Consider the following 20,216-nt stretch of genomic DNA (forward strand, 5'->3'; position numbering starts at 1 on the left):
GGGGCGGCCCCGGAAGCGCTCGGCGGCGGCGGCGGGCGGTGCTGGGCGGCGCCGGGCCGAGCTCCGGCGGGCGGGGGCGCGGGATGGAGGTGATCAGGAGCAGTGAGTGACCACTCGGCCCCGCGTCCTGAGCTCTGCGCCGCTGGCGCTAAGCTGTCCCGGCGTCCCTAGCCGGGGCTGGCGGCCGCTCCGGCCTCAGCCTCTCCTTCATGGCGAAGGGGTCCCTATTGCCCCGCTCACCCATGAGGCGCAGCCCTGAGCGGGGAGGCGCGGCCCCGAGGCTGAGGGGGCGGCGGGCAGGCCCCGGCCCGCCCGAGGGGCGCCGGGCTGCTGGAGGATGTCGTTCGTAGTCTCAAGTGTGTTTTCACCCTTTACCCGCAGATTTTAAGGATAACCTAAATAAAGTATATGAAGCCATTGAAGAGTCGGACTTCCTGGCCATCGATGGAGAGTTTTCAGGTACAGTTACACCTGTTTTGTGACTGTGAACTGCTGACAGTGTCTGAGGGGGGTGGTTTGACCTCGGTGCCCGAGTTTGCTCCTGTGATGTGTTTCAGAGTTGGCTTGAAAAAACTAAAGCTGAGGCTACCACAAAGCGATTAAACCACTTGTTACATGTGTGATAGCAAGACTTTAGTTTAAGATATGTGTCATTCATGCTCATGCTGCTTGTGCTCCCGCAGTAATCTTTCAACATGACAACTGATAGTTGTTGCAGCTCTGGATAAAACAAGCAGCAGGTGTTATATGTGCTATGAAAGCAATGGATTGGGATAAGTGAGGGATATCCCGCAAGTGTGGACAGGGAGAAGCAGTACTAAGAACATATCTGTTTGTGAATTTCAGAGGGTATGTGCAGCAGAGAGATGCTCTGGTAGGTACTTGGATTTTGGGATGCAGTGTTCAGTTCACACATGGGACATAAATGTGAGCAAGACTAGGTTTTGTATGTGTGGTGTTTGTGTAAGTACAGTTGTTGCATATTGCTTAGGTGATTAAATTATTCAATGGCAACATTTCCCATTTGTAGTTTGGCTTTGATCCTGCATTGTGCTGTGAAGCCCACGTACATTAGGGTACTGGTAGGTCTTGGCCTGTTACTGACATGTTGAATAGGAGCCACAATGACAGAGCTTTTGCAAAAGAGCCTTGCTTCTAGAACACCACCGTTAAAATGAGTGGCTTATTGCAGTAATATTTTTCTCAAATGAAATTGTTGTAACATGTGCTTCAAGTGAAAGCATTTTTCTTCTTAAGTTGCCAGTTGTTGCATTTCTTTGCTGTGGTTAATTTTGAAAAGCTTACTTAAAGCAAAATATGTTCTGCTTTTTCAGGAATCAGTGATGGGCCTTCAGTTAGTGCATTAACAAATGGCTTTGACACTCCAGAGGAAAGGTATCAGAAACTTAAAAAGGTAAAGTGTTTACATGGGCTAAAATGAAAACAAGCTACTTTGATGCAGCATCTTGTGTGTGTGACCAACAGGAGGAAAGAGAGATGGAGCTTCCCTCAGTTCTTGTCTCTTTGTGGAATGAAAGTGCATACTAAAGTAATCTTGGGCCAATAGTAAGTTGATTAAATGGGGATGAAAACTAGCGGAAAAACTCTGGTGTATTTACTTTAAAATTACCAGCAAAACAAACTTTGGTTAAGAAGATTCACTTTACATGATTTTGAAATGGAGAGAAATTGTATGTGGATGCACGCTGGTAATCTTTAAATATGTATGTGTTTTATTCTCATGCAAAGTTTTCCTTTTCTTTCCAGCATTCCATGGATTTTTTGCTCTTTCAGTTTGGCCTTTGCACTTTTAAATATGATGACACAGAAGAAAGGTATGTTATTCTCTTATTTCTTGTTTTCTTAATTGAAGAGTTGAATACTGATAAGCAGTATTGACATGTTACTCTTTTTTTCTGCAGGTATATAATGAAGTCGTTTAACTTCTATATTTTTCCAAAACCCTTTAACAGAAATTCACCAGATGTCAAGTTTGTCTGTCAGGTTAGTAGAAATACAATTTAATTTTATTTGGTTAAGGTGTACCTGAAAGAAAGTTCAGCTTAAAGTTAGAAAAATGTAAGTTTCTGGGTTGGGGTTTTCTTTCTTCTAAAATAAATAAGCATCAGTTAGCAATCCCAAAAACGAGCGGTAAGGGAATATCCTTGACTTCAGTTTTTAAATCTTGTTACATATTACCTTGTGTGGTTTCTGGAATTTGAGATAACATTCCGAACTTGGCAAGATGATTCTATTCCCCCCCCCCCTCTCACTGAACTTCCAGTTTCCTTACTTTTTAAATCCTTTCTCTTGCTTTCACTGCTTACCAGGCTATTGCCAACATTTTCCTAATCTCAGATTTGTTCTCCTGACCCACATTTTGCTTTCTTTAGTTTCCTCTCTCCACATAGTTTGTTCTTTCATCTTTATCCCTTACCATGTTCATTGTTCTTGTACCTTATGGAAGTTGAAAATCAGTTGAAAATCTCTCCACTTCTTTTTAGGGTCACAAACTTGGTTGTTCTTGGCTTTGGACTTTGTATATTTTTTTTAAAAGTGTGAAAATAACTTAACTGATCTTTTATGCCACAGCCACTTTTGCCAATTGTAAAGCCTTTTTCTCTTGTTGCAGAGTTCAAGTATAGATTTTTTAGCAAACCAAGGATTTGATTTTAATAAAGTTTTTCGCAATGGTGAGTTGTTTTGGGTTTTTTTTCAACTGCTTTCAATGTCTGCAAAATGTATGATGACACCTTTCATTGTTTTCTGCAAAAAGAAAAAAGCTTGCCATCCATGGTACTGTCTTAACATGTAATGAGGTTCTTGAATAATTCTCATTCAGTCTACTGTTGTGGATGGTAATGTGCTGATTGTAACTCCCTTTCAAAGAATTCACTGCATAGTTCAGCAGAACAGAGTTCCCACTAATATGAGAGCTTGGTTGGTCTTTTTTTGTATGGAGACAAACATGAATAGAGAGAGAGAAACAAGGTGTGGAGCTGTGTAATACATCAGTAGCAAGGTGCAGGGAAGGGATCCCAGTGCCCTGTGATTTGGGCTGCTGCAGTCTGTTATTTGTGATGCCCAGAGCAAGGAGAGGAGTGCTCAGTGCTTTGTGGCCGTGCTGTGCAGCTCTGCAGTGCTGGGGCTCGTGCAGAGCAGGCTCTGTAGTGCAGCGGTGCCAGCTGAGCTGGCACTGCTGGGAGGCTGGACAGACACACATCTACAGCAGGTCACTGAAAGGGAGCTGTTTGCTTTCAGCCTGCAGGGTGGGAACAGAGGCAAAGGCTTGAATCCCTGTGCACCCCTCATTTGTCTCTAATTATGATGAGCTTTTACTTTTTTTGTTAGGAATTCCGTATTTAAATCAGGAAGAAGAGAGACAGCTAAGGGAACAGTATGATGAAAGACGTTCTCAAGCCAACGGTGCAGGATCTCTGTCATACACTTCTCCTAATTCCACGAAGTGCCCTGTAACAATTCCTGAGGATCAGAAAAAATTTGTTGAGAAAGTAGTGTAAGTACCACTGTTTAATATCCTCTGATGTTGTTAAAACGTGACCAGTGGGGATATTTTCATGTGTTGAAGCCATTTCTATTAATTCACTGTTTGTAAAATGCTGCTCTTTTTGTTAGGAAGCATTTTCTTGTCTTTTGGAGAGAGCTGTAAATTTCCAAAAAGTAAAATAGTATCTATAGAAGCAAATAATCTGTTTCTTCCAGGGAACAGATAGAAGACCTATTAAAGAATGAAGAAAATGAAAGTTTGGAACTGGAGCCATGTACAGGGTCAGTTTCTGAGATTGCATCTCTTCTAAAATTTTTTTTTATTTTGGTCATACAGAATTGGGGGGAGAGTGACAGGGAAGAATATGTTTACTTGGGTTAAATGTAGAAAAATCTACATTTGACTGATTTTTGAATGTGAGAAAATGTGGTGATGTATATGGGTGTTGTAATTTATTTTGAGCTATAACTTCTGCATGTAGTGGCAAAATACATGAGAAATGTCTTGTCTGTGTGAGCTGCCTTTTGTTACTGCTGAAGTGATCCCTAAGCCTTGGAGATGCATTTTATAAAGAAACTTTTCAAATCTGTTGAGCTATTGGTTGTTCACAGTTGGCAATGTGTCACTGTTTTTAGTAGCTCTCCTTCCCAAAAATCTGTTTAGCTTCAGAAACTAGATATTTGGAGAGCATGATTATTAAAAAAAAAAATAAATTAGAAATAGTAGCATGGTGAAGCTGGGGATAAAGTACCATCACTGTATCTATATTGTGATCATGACTATAGAATAGTCTCTCATGAGAAGAGTAAAACATGGTGTAAATGCCTTTACAGTTTGGCAGCTGAACATCAGAATTCAGTAAATCTCTCCCTAGCCTATAGTTCTGCCAGCAGTGACTCTTGCTTTTAAAATCTTTCTACAAAGGGACACTTGGAGTCATCTTAAACTGGAAATCATTACTAGGAGACACTCTGTAGAAGGATTATTAATAATATGCTTGTCTTTTGGTTTTAGATTTCAAAGGAAATTAATTTATCAGACCTTGAGCTGGAAGTAAGTTACTGGTAATACTGCCTTACTGTATATTTTTAATATTTTTGATAAGAAATCTGGGTAAGATCTGATCTACTTAACCTTGGGGTGTGTGATTTAGACTTTTTTTTTCCCTTTAAAAGAAGACTTTTGTAATGTTCTGAAGATGAATTACATTAAACTCATTTGTGATGATTAATTTAGATAGTAAAACTTAGTATTTGTTTTATCATTCCTGTGTAAAATCTCTGAATAGAACAGCACAGCCTAGAATTATGTAAGAAATGCAGCCTGCTAGGTTTTTAGTGAACAGGAAGTGCATGTGCTTATACAGGTTGTGGGCTTTATATGAAAAAATAGTAGTTCTATAGTAGGTATATGGTTATAGTTTTCTGTTGGATGCCAGGCATAAGCATTTCTGATAACTTAGTATGTTGCCTATTAGGAGAAACTCTAAGGCTGTAGAGTAAGATTTTCACCGTTCTGACTGCAGTAGTAAGATGTGGAAAATATGCAAGTCTTTTTTTGTACGTTTAGTTAATTCAGTGTTGCAGCACTGAATCTGGCACTCTCACACTGGAAGCAGATAAAATAAAGCTACTCTATAGAAAATGGAATCTGAAGCAGTGAGCTCGAGAACTAATCTGAAAAAAAGCAGATGTGTTTTCAACAATTTTTCAGTGTAATTTTTTAACATATCTGTAGAATATCTATAGCTTCCTGTAGTTTTATGTTTGTCTGACACTTATCCTTGCATCCTCTCTGAGTGGATGGAAGAACATGTTCTTCAGTTGTGTTTTTTTAACATTCAGCAGTGTTGTTTTACATAATACTGCTGTGTACACTGTGTGTGTGTACTGGAGAGAGGAAGCCAAGCTGTGAAGGTAGCTGGGAGCTAATTAAAGCAGAATAGTGAAGTTATTGACTGCCCTCGTTTCCTGACCTCTTCACAGGTCATTTTCTCCATTGAAGTATTCTCTTGTGCATCAGTGTTTTGGTGCATCCAAGGGTTGTGGCATGAGGCAGCTCGTGAGTGAGATGGAGGCTCAAAACTGTCTGAGGAGTCAGGGTGGGAAGGGCACAGCAGTGTTCGGAGTGTGCTATCCAGTGCTAATTTCAGGAGTAGCCAGAGGACAAGGAAACTTGCTGGTTCTGTAGTGGTTGCACAGTTGTGGTTAGTTTATTATAATGAGATGATGAGAGAATTGCTACTGGTTAAGTAGGAAAAGGCAATATTCTCTTACTTTTGCTATCAGTTGGATGCTCTATGTGTTGTGTATTGTGTTGTTTTGGAAATTAAATGTGATTGTGGTGGTTTGATGCAACCTTGTATTAAAATCTACTGCTAGCAGAAAGTTCAGGGTTGTTAAATCTTCAAGTAAGTGATGTATTAAAGAGATGCTGTCTTGGGGCTGCAAGTAAATGAGAGCATTCTCACCAGCATTTATGTTTTGGATTTCTTGAAAGCAAAGATTCTGCATTGTGATGAAATATCTAGACGATTTTTGCTTAATATCACCAAAATAAGAAGTTACAGGTTCCACAACAATAGCATGGGAAATTGTGTAAGTGCTGGATACTGTTAGATAATGTAAGGAGGCCAGTTAAACTAACCTACTGCTTCAAATTTTCCATTGCTAAAATTAAAAAGAAACTTGTAATAGTCCTTTTACACCTAAGACTTACAGAAATAATGAAACATGAACTTTCTGAATTACTGTTGTGGTTTCAATATGCTAAATGCCATGTGAATAGCTATTAATACTTACTTTTCATTTGTTTTGCTGTAGGTATCCAAAAGGTATCCATGTGGAAACTCTGGAGTCAGATAAGGTACCTGGGCCTGTTACTGCCTCTAACATTTGATCTGTTGATAGCAAATTGTACTTCTCAATTTCACCATCTCTCCTGATTTTTAGATCACACTTGAGCTTTGTTATGCAAATGCAAAGCATTTTAAATGGAATATAGTGAACTAATTTCTAAGCATTATATTTGACCAACATATGGAGTGTGGGCATGTATTTGTGTGGCTTAATACTACTTTTTAAACAGATACTAAAAGGTGTTTTAAAATAAAGTGGATCTGATGTTCTGTGTTAGTGAAAAGCAGGTTGTGATCTTAGAGGGAAAACAGCAGCATCAAATGCTGTGTCCTCACTTCCCATCACAGATCTCTTCTTCAAAAGGTATTTGAAACAGTTTACAAGGAAATGCTGATAACCGTTTTTGAGAAGTAAAATGTGGGTTTAGGAAAAATTAGTTTTGGTGGATGAATCAAATACATCTTTCTAAAGTAGGCTTCTGGGAGTTGGTGATAATGTGGTGCCTACAATAGAAACAGTTGTGTTGCCAAGTAACCGCTGCTGAGGTATGACAGTTTTCTTTACAATGTAAATCTACAGAAACTTGCAGCAACCTTCAATTTGAGCTCCTCAGAGTCATTCCTCAAACTATACCTTTTTTTGTTTTAGAAGGAGAGATATATTGTTATTAGTAAGGTAGATGAAGAGGAACGAAAAAGAAGAGAGCAGCAGAAACAAGCAAAAGAACAGGTAAAAAAATTCAATTCCGTGTGTTTATGTGAGAGAGGAAGGGTGAGAATCTCTGACTTCACTCAGCAATGCAGAAATGCAGGATAGGGTTTGGTGTCATTTCCCTTTGGTTGGCTGTGGCTGGCTGAATTTGATTTTCTAAATTCTACCAGGTAACTTCGGCTTTGCACCAGAGCAAAAACAGTTGCAAGACACTCTAAATTTTTTTTAAAAATCAGAATTTGTGGAATACTGAGTAAGTATTCTGGAGTAATAAAATAACCACCTCCTTTTGCGAATCTCCGCTCTCACAGAAGAGTGGCCTAGTAAGAGAAAGCATCAGTTTCTTGCAGAAATTCTTGAGCAAGTTGTTACATAGTTTGGATTCGGTCTCCCCTTCTCTTACAAAGCTTGCTTGCTCTTCGTTGTCTGAGTTGGTGTCTTGTACACTGAATGTGTCATTTCTCGATAGAAACACCCTGTACACGGCTGCTGTGGTGACAAGCTGACCAGGAGGTCACACCTGATGTATTCAGGCACTCTCTCTGGGGGTGATTGAGTGATTCAAATTTCAAGAGGTTGTAAGACTTGAATTGTGGGAATTCCTGGTCAGACTCTGTGATTTGTGCTTTCATATATCAAAATAAAGTCAGTTTGGGTGGAGCAAATGATACTTGTATGTAGGAAGCCTTTTGGGAGGGAAAGAGATATTAACTAATGTCTCTAAAGAGACATTAACTAATGTGACATCTCTTCTTCCTGAAGGCAAGCCAGGAACAATTTACTTCTACAGTAGATTTTTCTGAAGCATTTTTAGTGGGGATATTGCTTGGACTAGTGGCATTCAGAGCTGAACTAAAGCTACCAGTGAGTGTTTTTATTGAATTTCAGTTCTGGTTGAATAAAGACAGATAACACAAGGCAGAAATTACTTCCCTAGACCTGAAAAAGAAAAATCTGTTGCAGAACAGATCTGCTGTAGTCAGATCCCCCCAAACCAATCAGGAGTCAGTTTATATAACTACGGTATTGTATAATGTGTCACACATGTTAATGTTTCTTCTTGGGTTTGTTTATGTAATTAATGAAGAATGTTTCTTCCCCAGTCTGTGTTAGCCTGAAAGTATGGTCTGATTTAATAGGGGTAACAATCAGGATTCAACCTGTTGCATATATAACAATTTATGTAAAAAGTACAGCTGAAGATATGTAGGTTAATTTGAATACCTTCTGAGCTGTTTGCAGTGTCACAGCTGCTGAGCACTATTGGAGATCGTGTGCTGGCAGTGAACTGACTGCAGCTGTTACTGCTCTGCTTGGGCTGAAGTTACCCTGCTTTGTAGCAGCCTGTATTTTGCTGTGCTTTGTTTTGTGGCTGAAACACCAGTGATACCATCCCTGTGTTTTGTCTACTGCTGAACAGCACTTGCAGTGTCAAGGCTTTCTCTCCCAGCCTCCCCCAAAAGCAAGGAGGCTGGAGGGGATGGGCTCTCATTTTCCTTATCCACAAATCTGAATTTTGGGTGAGGGGATTGAGCAAAGGGCAGAGTGGCTGTTTGGCTTCTGGCCAGGGGCAACCCAGGACAGCAGCTTGTGACTTGTCCTACTTGACACTGAACTAGAGCTACATACAAAATGGGAATTCTGTGAGCAGCATCCTGCTTTGACATCTTGTGTCTTCCAAATACTGACATTTCCTTTGTGTTCTGTTCTGTTCGAGGCAAACTGGGGGCATCTGGCAGTTTGAGGTACAGTTTTGGCAATATTGCTCTTTATGTTTCACTAACGTCAGAATCTTTGCTTACAGGAAGAATTGAATGATGCTGTAGGGTTTTCCAGAGTTGTTCATGCCATTGCTAATTCTGTAAGTTAATGTGATTTTTTTAACCTGCCTTTGTTCTTAAGAAAAAATAAATGATTCAAAGAAGATTTTTTTGCTGTTACATTTTGGAAGAGAAGTTGAAATGCAAGTTAAAGAGACATTTTGAGTTTATGTTGCTTCATGTTTTACAGTGGTTGAGTGTAGTAGGTTAAGTAAGCTCAAACTAAAGAATGACATGAAGAATCTTATTATCTGTAGGTGTCAAGAATAGCAATTTCTTAGGGCTCTTATGTAAATAAGCTTTGGTGGCTTTTTTTTCTCTATTCTGAAAAGGTTGTGGTTTTCTTTTTCCTTTTTTTTCCGGGCAGTTAAAGGCTATCAAAGAAGGGCTGTTGTCATGTCAAATGAATCAAAGTTAACGTTTAAAAAATGCTTGAGCTTTTTCAAGGATCTTGCTTGTACAACATATGGCATGAAAGGTTCTGCACTGTGAAGAGCCAGACCATGCCCTTAATAACTGTTGTACGTTATTACCATGAGGAATATATTGTGTGTTGTTGTGTAAGTAAATTAAAATGAGAAATGCCTTGACTTCAATCTTAAATACATTACATTTGGAAACCAAGTTGTAAGTAGCTGTTCTAGTGCATCTTGTGAAGCTGCTGTGGAAGCCTGTGATAAATTGGTGGGAGCAGAGGAAGGAGTGGCTGCTTTGAGAGAATGGAGGAGTGAGTGGGGCAGGCAGAGAGCAAATGGGGAGGTTTGGTGGGTATTTGTTCCCACGCGCCCTTGGTTGGCATCTGGGGTAGGGCTTTTCACAGATTCCCTTTGCCAGGGCCAGGACTGGAAGTGTAACAGACATTTAATGTTATTTTCACAGGGCAAGCTTGTTATTGGGCACAACATGCTGCTGGATGTTATGCACACCATACATCAGTTCTACTGTCCCCTGCCTGATGTAAGTAATCTTTTGAATGTTCAGATGATGAAATAAATGCCTTAATGTATTTGTCTTTTAGTCTTATCTCCACACTTTCTTCTGAATGGAAGAATTCATCAGTCTATAAAGAATTATAGGAAAATATTTTAAAAAAATCCATTCTGGATTGTCATGAATATTTATGTAGAAAGTTTAGTTGGATTCTTCTCCTTTGCATTTTTAAAATGTTCAAATGAGACAGTAGAATTGTGGGTTTTGCTTATATCAAGTATATTTAACGGACTGATGTGCTGTAAGAAACTGGTGTGGAGCTTCAGCACAATTACCTGGTGTTTTCCCCTTTGTAGTTTGCAAAATGGGAATGTGTGGTGTTAAATAATATAATACACTTAATAAAATGCTAAGCTTCTTGCAGCAGGATGATGTTCACTGGGGTGAAGAGGTGTAATGTGAGAATTGGAAGGAGCACACTTGGACTGCAGCAGGGCAGTCTAACAGTTCATGACTGGACAATGCAGTTAAACTAAGCAGTTTATTAGCCCCAAGAACATTGTCTGGGGAAGGGAAAGGTGTCATTGGAAGGATGGCTCACATGGCATGGTTACTTGCAGTCTTAAAGGGCTTGTGGGTGTTTGGGGAAAGACTTGATCATAAGATGAGAAAAAGAAGTTTGGGCCTGGTTTGGATGGTGTTGGAAGATCAGTAGTTCCTGTGTTTTTGACCCGTGGCACATCTGTAGGCACTCACTACATACCTAGAGTGACTACTTATATTCCATTGAAATACTAAATTCTGGGAGCACTTAAGAACTGTTAACTAGGCTGAAATCAGAAGTAACCTAGGGTATAAAATAGGATAAGGCATTGGCAGTGACAGAACATTTTATTGCTCATGATAGGCAAATCAGAAATACATAGTGTGTAGTTGTGTGTAATTGCAGGTGGTATCTATGGTAGTGCTGACAAATACATCCCTTACAGTAAGAATTCAGTTACTGTAGCTCACTTTTAGAGGCTGTTTGGATAATTGTAGCACTTCACTGACTTGGATTTTATCTCCTGGTTTATTGTTAAATTAGGACCTGAGTGAGTTCAAGGAAGTAACCTCATGTGTCTTTCCCCGGTAAGTTCTTAGTTCGAACTTTCAACCATTTCCGTATAGTTTTAGCAAGCTGGTATTTTTTGTCCTAGCCCTGTACCCTAGAAATGTCACTGGGAAAGAAATTGGGATCAAGTTAGAGAAATACAGTTTCTAAAGTAGTTTTGAGCAGCTTTTTTTCAGAAAAGCAGTATTGCTGGTTCACTTCTTGGCAAAAAATGCGCCCTTGCTACTCCCCCTGGGTTTGGCATGATGTTTGGTGCTTTGAATCTACACTTGATTTGGAACAAGATTTATTTGCTACTAGTTGTTAGCATCTCTTGCTCTTCCTTGGTTGCTGTCTTTTTTTCATGCTGAACAAAGCCAAGGAATGTTTTGGCAGTTCCAAATCCAACAGTAATTTTCAGTAGGGTGTGTCTGCTGTTTCCCAGCTAATACACTAAAACATTTTTTGAGGATTTGGCAAGATGGGCATTCTTCTGTTTCAACCTATTGAGCTCTTATTTTGTTTCTAGGTTACTGGATACTAAACTGATGGCAAGTACACAGCCTTTTAAGGTAAATTAATACTGTGGAATGATTTGAAGATACAAAATTACATTAATACAGGTGTATTAAAACAAATTATACTTCTTTGTATAGAAAGATGTCTAATAATATTTTCTGTGATGCTCCTTTTATTGTAGAAGAATGATTTTTTTCTTTACCCCTTATCCCAACTTAAAGAATTTATAGAATGCAGATTTTTACTTTTCTATTAGTGGCTTTTGTGTTTGAAGTTTTATAGTAACTTGGCAGCTTTGGATTCCAAAATACGTAGTTTTTGCTTGGTAAAACGTGATTAGTAGATTATTTTCTTCCTAAGTTGCGTGTCCCCTCAGGAGATTAAAAAAGTGCTGTTGATGAACAAATAGGATCTGGAAGCTGCTTGTATATTCAAAGCCTTAGAGTACTGTGAATGCTGACTTAGATTTGTCTGGAAAAATGCTTTATCATCATTAGGTTCTCTTGTAGTCTTTGCTCAGTGGGTAGTCAGCTGGAAGAAAAAAAAAATGCAGGTTTCTCTGAAAATCTCTTACTGCATGAGTTTTATTCCTCTAAAGAAGTATTGAGATAAGTGTTCATAAGCTCTTGTTTTCCCATGAGCCTTTGAATTAATTAAAAAACCTTCTGAGGAAGCAGCACCTCTCTTTGTGCATAGCTCTGTGACTCCAGAGCACCGCATAAAGAAATGCTATTAAATCTACTTGTGGGTATTGTCAGGGTTGTGTTGCACACTGCTGTGGTAAGAATAGAGGCTTTGGCTTTCTAAAACACAAGTTTTATGTCGGTACAGCTATGTTGATACTTGTAATTCTACAGCAGATGCTTGGGGTTTTAGGCTGTTATGAAATCCTGCTTTGGGATGCCAGATTAATGCATCATTTGAGCTTGTTCATTGTACTCAGTTCTTGATAACTTTTCAGTCTGCAGACTTGATGAGTGTAAACAGCTAAGCTTGACTGAGAACCAAAGGAAATCTGGTCCTCATAGGTCTCAGACAACTTTAAGAAAGATTGTGTGAGATGTTTTGCTTTCTCTGGCTGTTGATTCTGCATGCTACCATTGTACTGATTGACCACATATATTTGATTAAGAACTTCAGTGAGGAATTAATCTCTAATACATCTTTGTGGCTTTTTATTTGATGCATCATCAGTAGATGCACTGATTCTACTCAACTAAGTTGAAGTGTAGGAGCAACTTTCTGGTTGTCAGGCTTCTTTCACTGCCTCTGTATTATTTTAAATCAGAAGTATTTACACTTGTAAAACTATTCAGGAATGTCCAATCAGCAAGCACATTTCAGGACTCACCTTGAATGCCTTCAACCATTATGATCAATATTTAGAATATTTGCCCTGCTGTTTGTGCTGCCTTTTCCCTTGCCACACGTATCGTGCATGAAACCAGACTCAAACAGAAATATTACTTTGGCATAATCCCTCAGTAATTCTGAGCAGCATTAATAGATGCTTATGACTCATTGTGACTTGCTGCCTTGCAAATGAGGCAAGGTAACTGGAATTTGTCTTGACACTCCTCTGGTGCATTAGTTTAAAATAGGGCTGTGTGTAAATCCTTAGAGGACACAAGGTGGCAGCAGTAAATACTCATTTGATCCTATTTGATTTGTTTCCAGGGAAAATGTGCTTGGTATTGGCAACTAAAGATGGCTTTTCTTGCAGGAGCTCATTAATAATACATCACTTGCAGAACTGGAAAAGCGTTTAAAAGAGGTTCCATTCAGCCCTCCTAAAGTTGGTAAGGATATATCAAAATATTGTTATTTCTGTAATGTTTTCCTCTTCCAGAGGAAACAAAATGGTTTGGCTATTTTTGTTCTTGATCTGAAATATAAATTCCCCTGCTAATACTTAGTGTTTTGATGAAGGGAGGGCACTGTACCTACAGTGCAATTATACTTTAAAGTATACGTGGTACTTAATAGGAATCCAGACAGTAAAAGAATGGATGTGTTCAGTGAACAGCAGTTTCATCATCTTCTACTGATGGAATTTTTTCTTTTAGGTTGACTTTTGGGGATTAATTTGAAGTTTGTATACAACTTTTCATTTGGTGGTTGTCCTTCAGATCAAAGCCAGAGCACTCGAAGAGGCACTTGGACAAACAAAACCAAGAAAACTTACACAGTAGTGACCAGTCGTGTGTGTTCTAGAAATTACTAAAGTTCTTTTAGTAGGAAAAAGGGTTTTTTGCTTTGAGGTGAAAACAAAGATATTTAATCAAAGGGCAAGCTTAGCTCAAAGTTCTGGAAGTTTTCTTAAGCTGCTGATTCAGAAAAGGGAGGGCAATACTGTATAGTGGAGTGTGTTGAAAGGGAAAGTTTAAACGCTTGATCAAAATCAAGATGAGTAGTACTTCCTTATATTGCTGAATGTGCAGAGCATAAACACCAAGTGCATTTGTCAATAAAGTCATCTTTAAATCATTTAGTTTAGTCTTCATTTAAATATCTTGAAAAATCTGACCATGGGTCAATCAGATGGTTGGCAAACAGGTTAATAGTAAAGTTTTCAATTAGACTGACTGTCTTCTTAAATGCAAGTCAGAAAAAAAGATACTCTTTGTGGGGAATTCCACTGTCATTGTCTTAAAATTGATACTCCATTTTGGCTGAGTAAGTCTGGGGATTAAGGGCTTTTTAATAGGAAAGACTTTCCATCTTATGAACCTATTCTTATTTTAAAATGCCAAGCAAAACTTCTTTTTTAAGAACTTCAGAAAATTCAAGAATTCTGAAAGTTGCGTAAACGTCTCCAGATGATGTTGTGTTGTGACAAAATAAACCTGTGGGTAAGCATACAGAACTACCTTTATCTTTTCTAATAATGTGTTTATAAATGTCTTTTCCCTCAGAAAGTGCAGAAGGATTTCCAAGTTATGATACAGCATCTGAACAACTGCATGAAGCAGGATATGATGCCTACATTACTGGACTGTGCTTCATTTCCATGGCTAATTTCCTAGGTACCTGTGAAGTCTTTTTCCAAACCTTCTCCCTGGTGCTGTCTGTAGCTGCTTATTACATACTGAATTTATTCTTCGTTCATCAGGTTCATTCCTCAGTCCTCCGAAAAACCATGTGTCTGCTAGATCAAAACTCATTGAACCTTTTTTTAACAAGTAAGTAGTTGTATTAAAAAACCTGCTAGAACATGGAAGTACAACAGCAGCTTTAGCAGATCTACCTCTAGTCTTGGAATCAATAGCTAACTGCATTTTTCTTTAAACTAAAGGTTTTTTTGCTTTCTGAATCATGCTGTGATGCTGGAGAGGCTATGAAGTAAATACCTTTTCTTTACTTTCTGCTGACCTGTGAAAGGACACTTAGAAGAGTCCCTGGACTGCTTTAATGGCCTTGCCCATGCCACACAGAGGATATATTTACAATTTAGAAAATAATTTCTGGAGCAAGCTTTGTGGGTAGGGGAACTGAAGAAAAACCAGTGAGGTGGTCTTTATGTTGTAGGACCCTCAGTAACTGGTGATAGTTAAAACTGAGTGTGCTCAGCAGTCTGGAAAAATTAAAATGTCCCTATGGTAATGTCAGTCCAGATAACACAAAGCATTGGTATTAACATTGTCGGGTAACCCATTTTTAAGATGGCATAAGAAGTATACATGTGTGATTTATGGGATGATGCTATGAGCAGTATTTTGCTTTTGAACTGGATCTTCATGCAAACTCTTCGAACAAACTGAAGTAAGACTTGGGGAATCTAGAAATTTTTATGCACCTTTACATAATTAATCTGTAGATTTTACCTTGGGAAACTTCTAAAGATGCTGCAATCCATCACATAAAAGGGTTGAAATTAAAAGATTTTAGTGCTTTGTTTAAATTCGGGAGAAATTCCATCCTTTTAAATCCATAATACAGGAGTTGACAAAATTAATTACTTTAACTTCAGATGACCCACACAAATGAGGGAATGATTGTGATCAGTGGCTTTCACCTTGCATTGTTCTGAAAATCATATTCTAGTGACAGCAGTTACCTGATTCTCTTGACACTGAGGCTTGTGAGGCTGTAACTCTATATCTTCATATATTTTAGCAGATGTTACATATATTCCCTAGATGAAACATGGACCCACAGTGACTGCTTGATTTGAATGTGAAGGTGAAGATAGAATTGATCAGCACAATTTCATTTTAAGATGGGATTTGTCCTTAGCTTGTTTTCACACGCACATGCCAAGTAGTAGGTGCCAACTGAGCAGGTTAATTTTTCAAACATTAACCAGAATTCTTTCTAGAAATGCATATTTGCAACAAGTACAAACAGCAACTTCTAGAGCTGTCACAATAGTACATTAAATTTAAGTTTTTTAAATTAATTGTATACTCAAAACGTGGCATTCCTCTAGGAGTGACGTTTCGAAGTTGCGAGAGTGAGAGGAAGCCTGCTATGTCTGCTCTGGCTTCAGAGTTAACACTGCCTGACTGTAATGAAAGGAGGAATTAATGAACTGTAGGGAGAACGGCTGCCTTTTTTTTTTTTTTTTTTTTTTTTTTTTTTTTAAGCAATAACTGAAAATTACTGTTTGCAAGAAAAGAATGTTTATCCATTCTGTCATTATTCAGAACTTGTAACTTCTTGTTTCAGAAAAGCTATATATTATTTTTAAATCATGGAAACTTGGAGGACTTGCCATGTCTTTGACATGATTTTAGAAGCTTTGCCATATTCTAACTACCATATGCCACATCACCTAAGTCAGAGCCTAGAGATGAGACTGTCTCACCTTTTCCTTACAGTGAGCAGACCAAGGCTTGTATTTTTCAAGCTAATTTACTTTCTTCTATAGCGCAAACTAACAAACCAGAATAAGACAACTTTTTTTTTTTTTTTTTTTTAAATAAAGAAGATTTAGCAACATGTCAGAAGTCAGAGGTGTGAGGTGTTTAAATGACCAAGTCTTTTGCTTCCTTCATTCAGTATTTGCAGATCTCTGTCTGCAGCAGGTGGTGTTTTTAGCACCTGTAGTAGCATCCAGGGCTCTGCAGTTCAGAGTTCCCTAAAGGTCCCTTAGTGAGTGTGTTGCTTCTGGGGCTTTTTTGGCAGGTATGCTCTGGGCTGCCAGCCAGCCTCCTGCTACACCTACTTGTCTTTAGTTTGTGGTTTAGAATCTTTCCCTAGCTGAGCATCCTCTCTTCCTGCTGGGGAGAAAAAAACTGTGTTCCTCCTTCCTCCAGAAGTTCTTCCTGATCCCGTGGGCAGCAGTCAGAACAAGGAAACCTTTTCCTTTGTGCTGTAGTCATGTTCTTCAAGCAAAACACAAACTGCAACATGCAAACAGTAAGCTAAACAAATGAAAGTTATACCTTGTGTCACAAGTTTTTCCTGAAAGATGCTGAGCAGAGGAGTTCAGTGTAAGGCAGCTGTTTAGAAGCAAAGTTCTCAGTTTGAACTATTACCTAGATAGTCTTGGAAATGTTCTTTAAAACACACCGTGATTCTTTGGGTTGCTTATAAAGTCTTAATTTCAAGACCTCTGTATGTTAGATGTTAATATTTAAATAGAGTTTAGTGATTAAACTTTCATGTCATTGCTTTCATGTCATTGCTAGGATTTTGGAAATGTTTCCTGTTTGAATGGGCTTGTCACTAATGTGATTTAAATAAGTAAATTTTATATTAAAAAATAAAGCTTTGATTTTTTTTGAACTCAGCTTTCAAATGAAGGTAATACTTTTTTCAAGAGTAATTTTGATGTCTTTCATTATGTCAGCAAAATTGTGGAACTTCTTGGCTGGCTGTTCAGGAGGGATGGCCAGGATATAGGTTAATGTCCATGTAGATTAATGATGAGCATAGGTAAAATCTTTAGTTTCAGGGCTTTTGTGTGAGTGGAACTGATTAAAAACAGACTTTCCCTTAGGGTTGTTTGGCTCTTTCAGGCATAGTGCAGTAAGTTATATGATAAACAACTCAATAGGCCAGGAATTCCAGAGATGCATTTCTGTAATCTTTATGCTTTATTGTATATACAACATCTTTGAAAAATCCTGTTTGTCTGCTGTGAGTAATCCCCGATGAACATTTATGAGTTGAGATGATGGGACTCTTTATTGCAGTATCTAAACTCTTGTGTGTATAATTTGGATACTGTTATTGTCTCATATACTTTGGAGTTGGTTTGAAATTGTTTTTACTGGTTTAAGACAACAGCTCTTCCATATCTTCCTGCCCCTACCCACAAGTCTCTCACAAACTTTTAATGACAATGTTCTTTTGAATCTCCTTGGGTTGTTTGAATGCTGTTTATTCTTTTGATGTAGCTGGAGGCAGAGGATGGAAGAGGTTTAGAGAAATGAGAACATCATGTTTTATTGAGCTGAATAGCATCGTGGTCTGTAGAAGTAGATTTTAGCTTAGAAATGCTTTTTTAATACAGTTGATATCAGAAACCAAAATCCATGCAAATCACTTGGGTTTGGGCTATATTTGTAGAAAGTTTCTCATAGGGAGCTACGTTCTCTGGCATGTATTGGAAATCCCTCAGCTTTTCTATATTAATTTACTTTTCTTTGCAAAATTACTGCAAAAGGAGATTGGTGTGCTTTGTGCAGTTTGACCAATAACTTCCCGCTCGCAGTGTAGGAGTAAACCGTTGCTGTTCTTGTGCTTGCAGCCACGTGTGGCTGAAGTAGTCACTGACCTGGACTGGTAAACTCAGCTGGGTTAAAAAAATGCCTTTTCTTTTTTCAGCTGGGTCAGTTTCTCTGCACAGTTCACCACACAGCTGTGAAAGCTTTCATCCTAGCTCAGTGCAGAGGAACAATGTTGATGCCTTGCGACTATTTATGCTATGCTGTGACTGGCACAATGGTAGCCTTCCTCTCATTTTATTTGACTTGCCATAGAAACAATTATCTTCCAAATAGCTGTCTCAAAATACCTCATAGTTCTTATTGAGAAGTGGAGCTCTGTCCTCTGACTGTGTGATCTGGCTGTAGTCCCTAAATAGTGTAGGAATTGTTTCTAGCTTGGTCTGCTTAGCTTTTAAAGAAATGTAGCTGTGACACTGATTTTCACAACATTAACTCAAAACTTCACAAATCAAGCTAATTTAATATAGAGTTCATGCTGTCATACAGAAAAGCCATATTAATTTAAATGTCCTGCGGATAGATGAGGAATTTTAGAACCATAGTTATGGATACTTAATTATGGATTATGTTGGAACTTGGTGTTCATAATCCATGCAAGTGGTGTAAGTTAGTGCTGCAAGATGCAGTTACTTCTGTAACCCACCTGAAGTGCACTTAAAACTAAAATCAGTGTTTAGGCTTCAGGGAGTATGTGTGTGTATGTGCTGTTTAGTGACATAACTGTTTGGCCAAACAAATAAGTGTAGGATTTGTCTCAGGGAATAAAAACCTGATCCTAATTAATTTCAGGTATATGTATTTTTTTTGGCATAAGTCTGTTATTGTGGTTGGCCACTGTATTGCTTTCCTCAATACGATAAAACCCGGGGGAGGGAAGCTTAACTAGTGTACTAGTGTTTCTTCCCAGAAGTATTTGTCGTGTTTTTAGTAGGCTTCATCTTATTTTTATGAAAACCTAAAAAACTTACTATTTGAGTGCTTTAAAAAGTAGTAGGTAAGTAGTAGGTTCCAGGAGGCGGCAAAAGTTTGTTCAAATACCTCAGCTTAAAACACACCTGGCTTTTTTTTTTTTTTTTTTAAATCACCACTTTTGCTGTCCTGCATGGATGGTGGACATCCTCTATCCAGCAAAGACTAAACTGCTTTTACTGACCAGCAGAAAAACTGTATTTAGCCTGTTTAGGCTGTTCTTATCCCCTGCACTGGGATCTGAAGAGGGAGGGCTGTATCTCTTGCTAACAGTGACACTGACATTTCAGATGAAGATGTGAGCACGAATCATAGGTAATAAATCAAACTGAGCCTTTGGGCAGTCTGCAGAGCAGCTTACTGGGAGAGCAAAAACCCCAGTTCTTTTCTGCCCAGCTGGGTGCCTGTTACGGTACTATGATCCTGCCTAATGTCTTCCACCAGAGATGGAATGTAGTCACATCCCTTCTCTTGCTCCTTGGAGGATGTGTCCCGTGCTCCTTCTTTCTTTTCCCCTTCCTTTAATTGCATACAAGATACCCTTGTGGTGGGACCCGGGTGCCTCCTTGTTTTCTGGGTGGAGCCACTCCTGTTTAGACAGTTTAGACAGACAGCTGTGTTGAGCCAAGCCCACAGGAGTGTGGCGCTTAAGGCTAATCATAAGGAACTCTGGCTTCCTTGTAGAATGTCTTCATAACTCAGTGCTGTGCTGGAATGGGTGAAGTTTCTGAAGTTAACTGATGCTATGCACAGCAAATGTTTTGTAACATCAGTGTGGTATCCGTACCTCTGACAGGTTTTTGAGCTGTTCATCTTACTTTGGAAGGAAATAGTTTTCAGAGCTGAGTAACAGCTTTTATTGAAAGCCTTTCTTGAATATTTTGAGAAACTCTTCAGTTACATGTTAACTGGAATGCATCTTTTCCTCTTTATCTCCAAAGAAGTCATGATGGCTTTTGCAGTTTTAGGGTTTTAAGATCCATTTTGTCTAAAGCATTTTGAAGTGCTCAGGTAATAGGGAGATTTATACGTATTTAGAATGATGGAAGTGTTTGCACTGCCCCCTGTGCAAGGGGCTCTTACTGCACAGAGCTGCCACTTGTTAAATGCCCCTTCTCCACTTGTCTTTAT

At 38.7% G+C, this 20,216-nt stretch overlaps 1 protein-coding gene across 4 annotated transcripts in view; it reads left to right on the plus strand.

Moving 5' to 3' along the window:
- The first annotated feature begins 39 nt into the window (after positions 1-39).
- Positions 40-20,216, plus strand: part of PARN (poly(A)-specific ribonuclease) — a 48,020-nt gene continuing 27,843 nt past the window's right edge. The window contains exons 1-18 of one of the 4 annotated variants that reach the window (XM_040079389.1): positions 40-102; positions 382-459; positions 1,335-1,414; positions 1,768-1,835; positions 1,923-2,004; positions 2,633-2,693; positions 3,352-3,517; positions 3,724-3,789; positions 4,523-4,561; positions 6,331-6,373; positions 7,015-7,095; positions 8,882-8,938; positions 9,777-9,854; positions 10,915-10,958; positions 11,450-11,492; positions 13,163-13,238; positions 14,355-14,465; positions 14,552-14,621. In XM_040079389.1, coding sequence (XP_039935323.1) covers positions 84-102; positions 382-459; positions 1,335-1,414; positions 1,768-1,835; positions 1,923-2,004; positions 2,633-2,693; positions 3,352-3,517; positions 3,724-3,789; positions 4,523-4,561; positions 6,331-6,373; positions 7,015-7,095; positions 8,882-8,938; positions 9,777-9,854; positions 10,915-10,958; positions 11,450-11,492; positions 13,163-13,238; positions 14,355-14,465; positions 14,552-14,621 — 1,262 coding nt within the window. In that variant the 5' untranslated portion in view covers positions 40-83. The remainder of the gene's footprint in view (positions 103-381; positions 460-1,334; positions 1,415-1,767; positions 1,836-1,922; positions 2,005-2,632; positions 2,694-3,351; positions 3,518-3,723; positions 3,790-4,522; positions 4,562-6,330; positions 6,374-7,014; positions 7,096-8,881; positions 8,939-9,776; positions 9,855-10,914; positions 10,959-11,449; positions 11,493-13,162; positions 13,239-14,354; positions 14,466-14,551; positions 14,622-20,216) is intronic. The other 3 variants (XM_040079391.2, XM_040079390.2, XM_040079388.1) reach the window with 3 other exon arrangements.

Source organism: Hirundo rustica, chromosome 15 (genome assembly GCF_015227805.2).
Source record: "Hirundo rustica isolate bHirRus1 chromosome 15, bHirRus1.pri.v3, whole genome shotgun sequence".
In the NCBI taxonomy this organism is placed as follows: domain Eukaryota; kingdom Metazoa; phylum Chordata; class Aves; order Passeriformes; family Hirundinidae; genus Hirundo; species Hirundo rustica.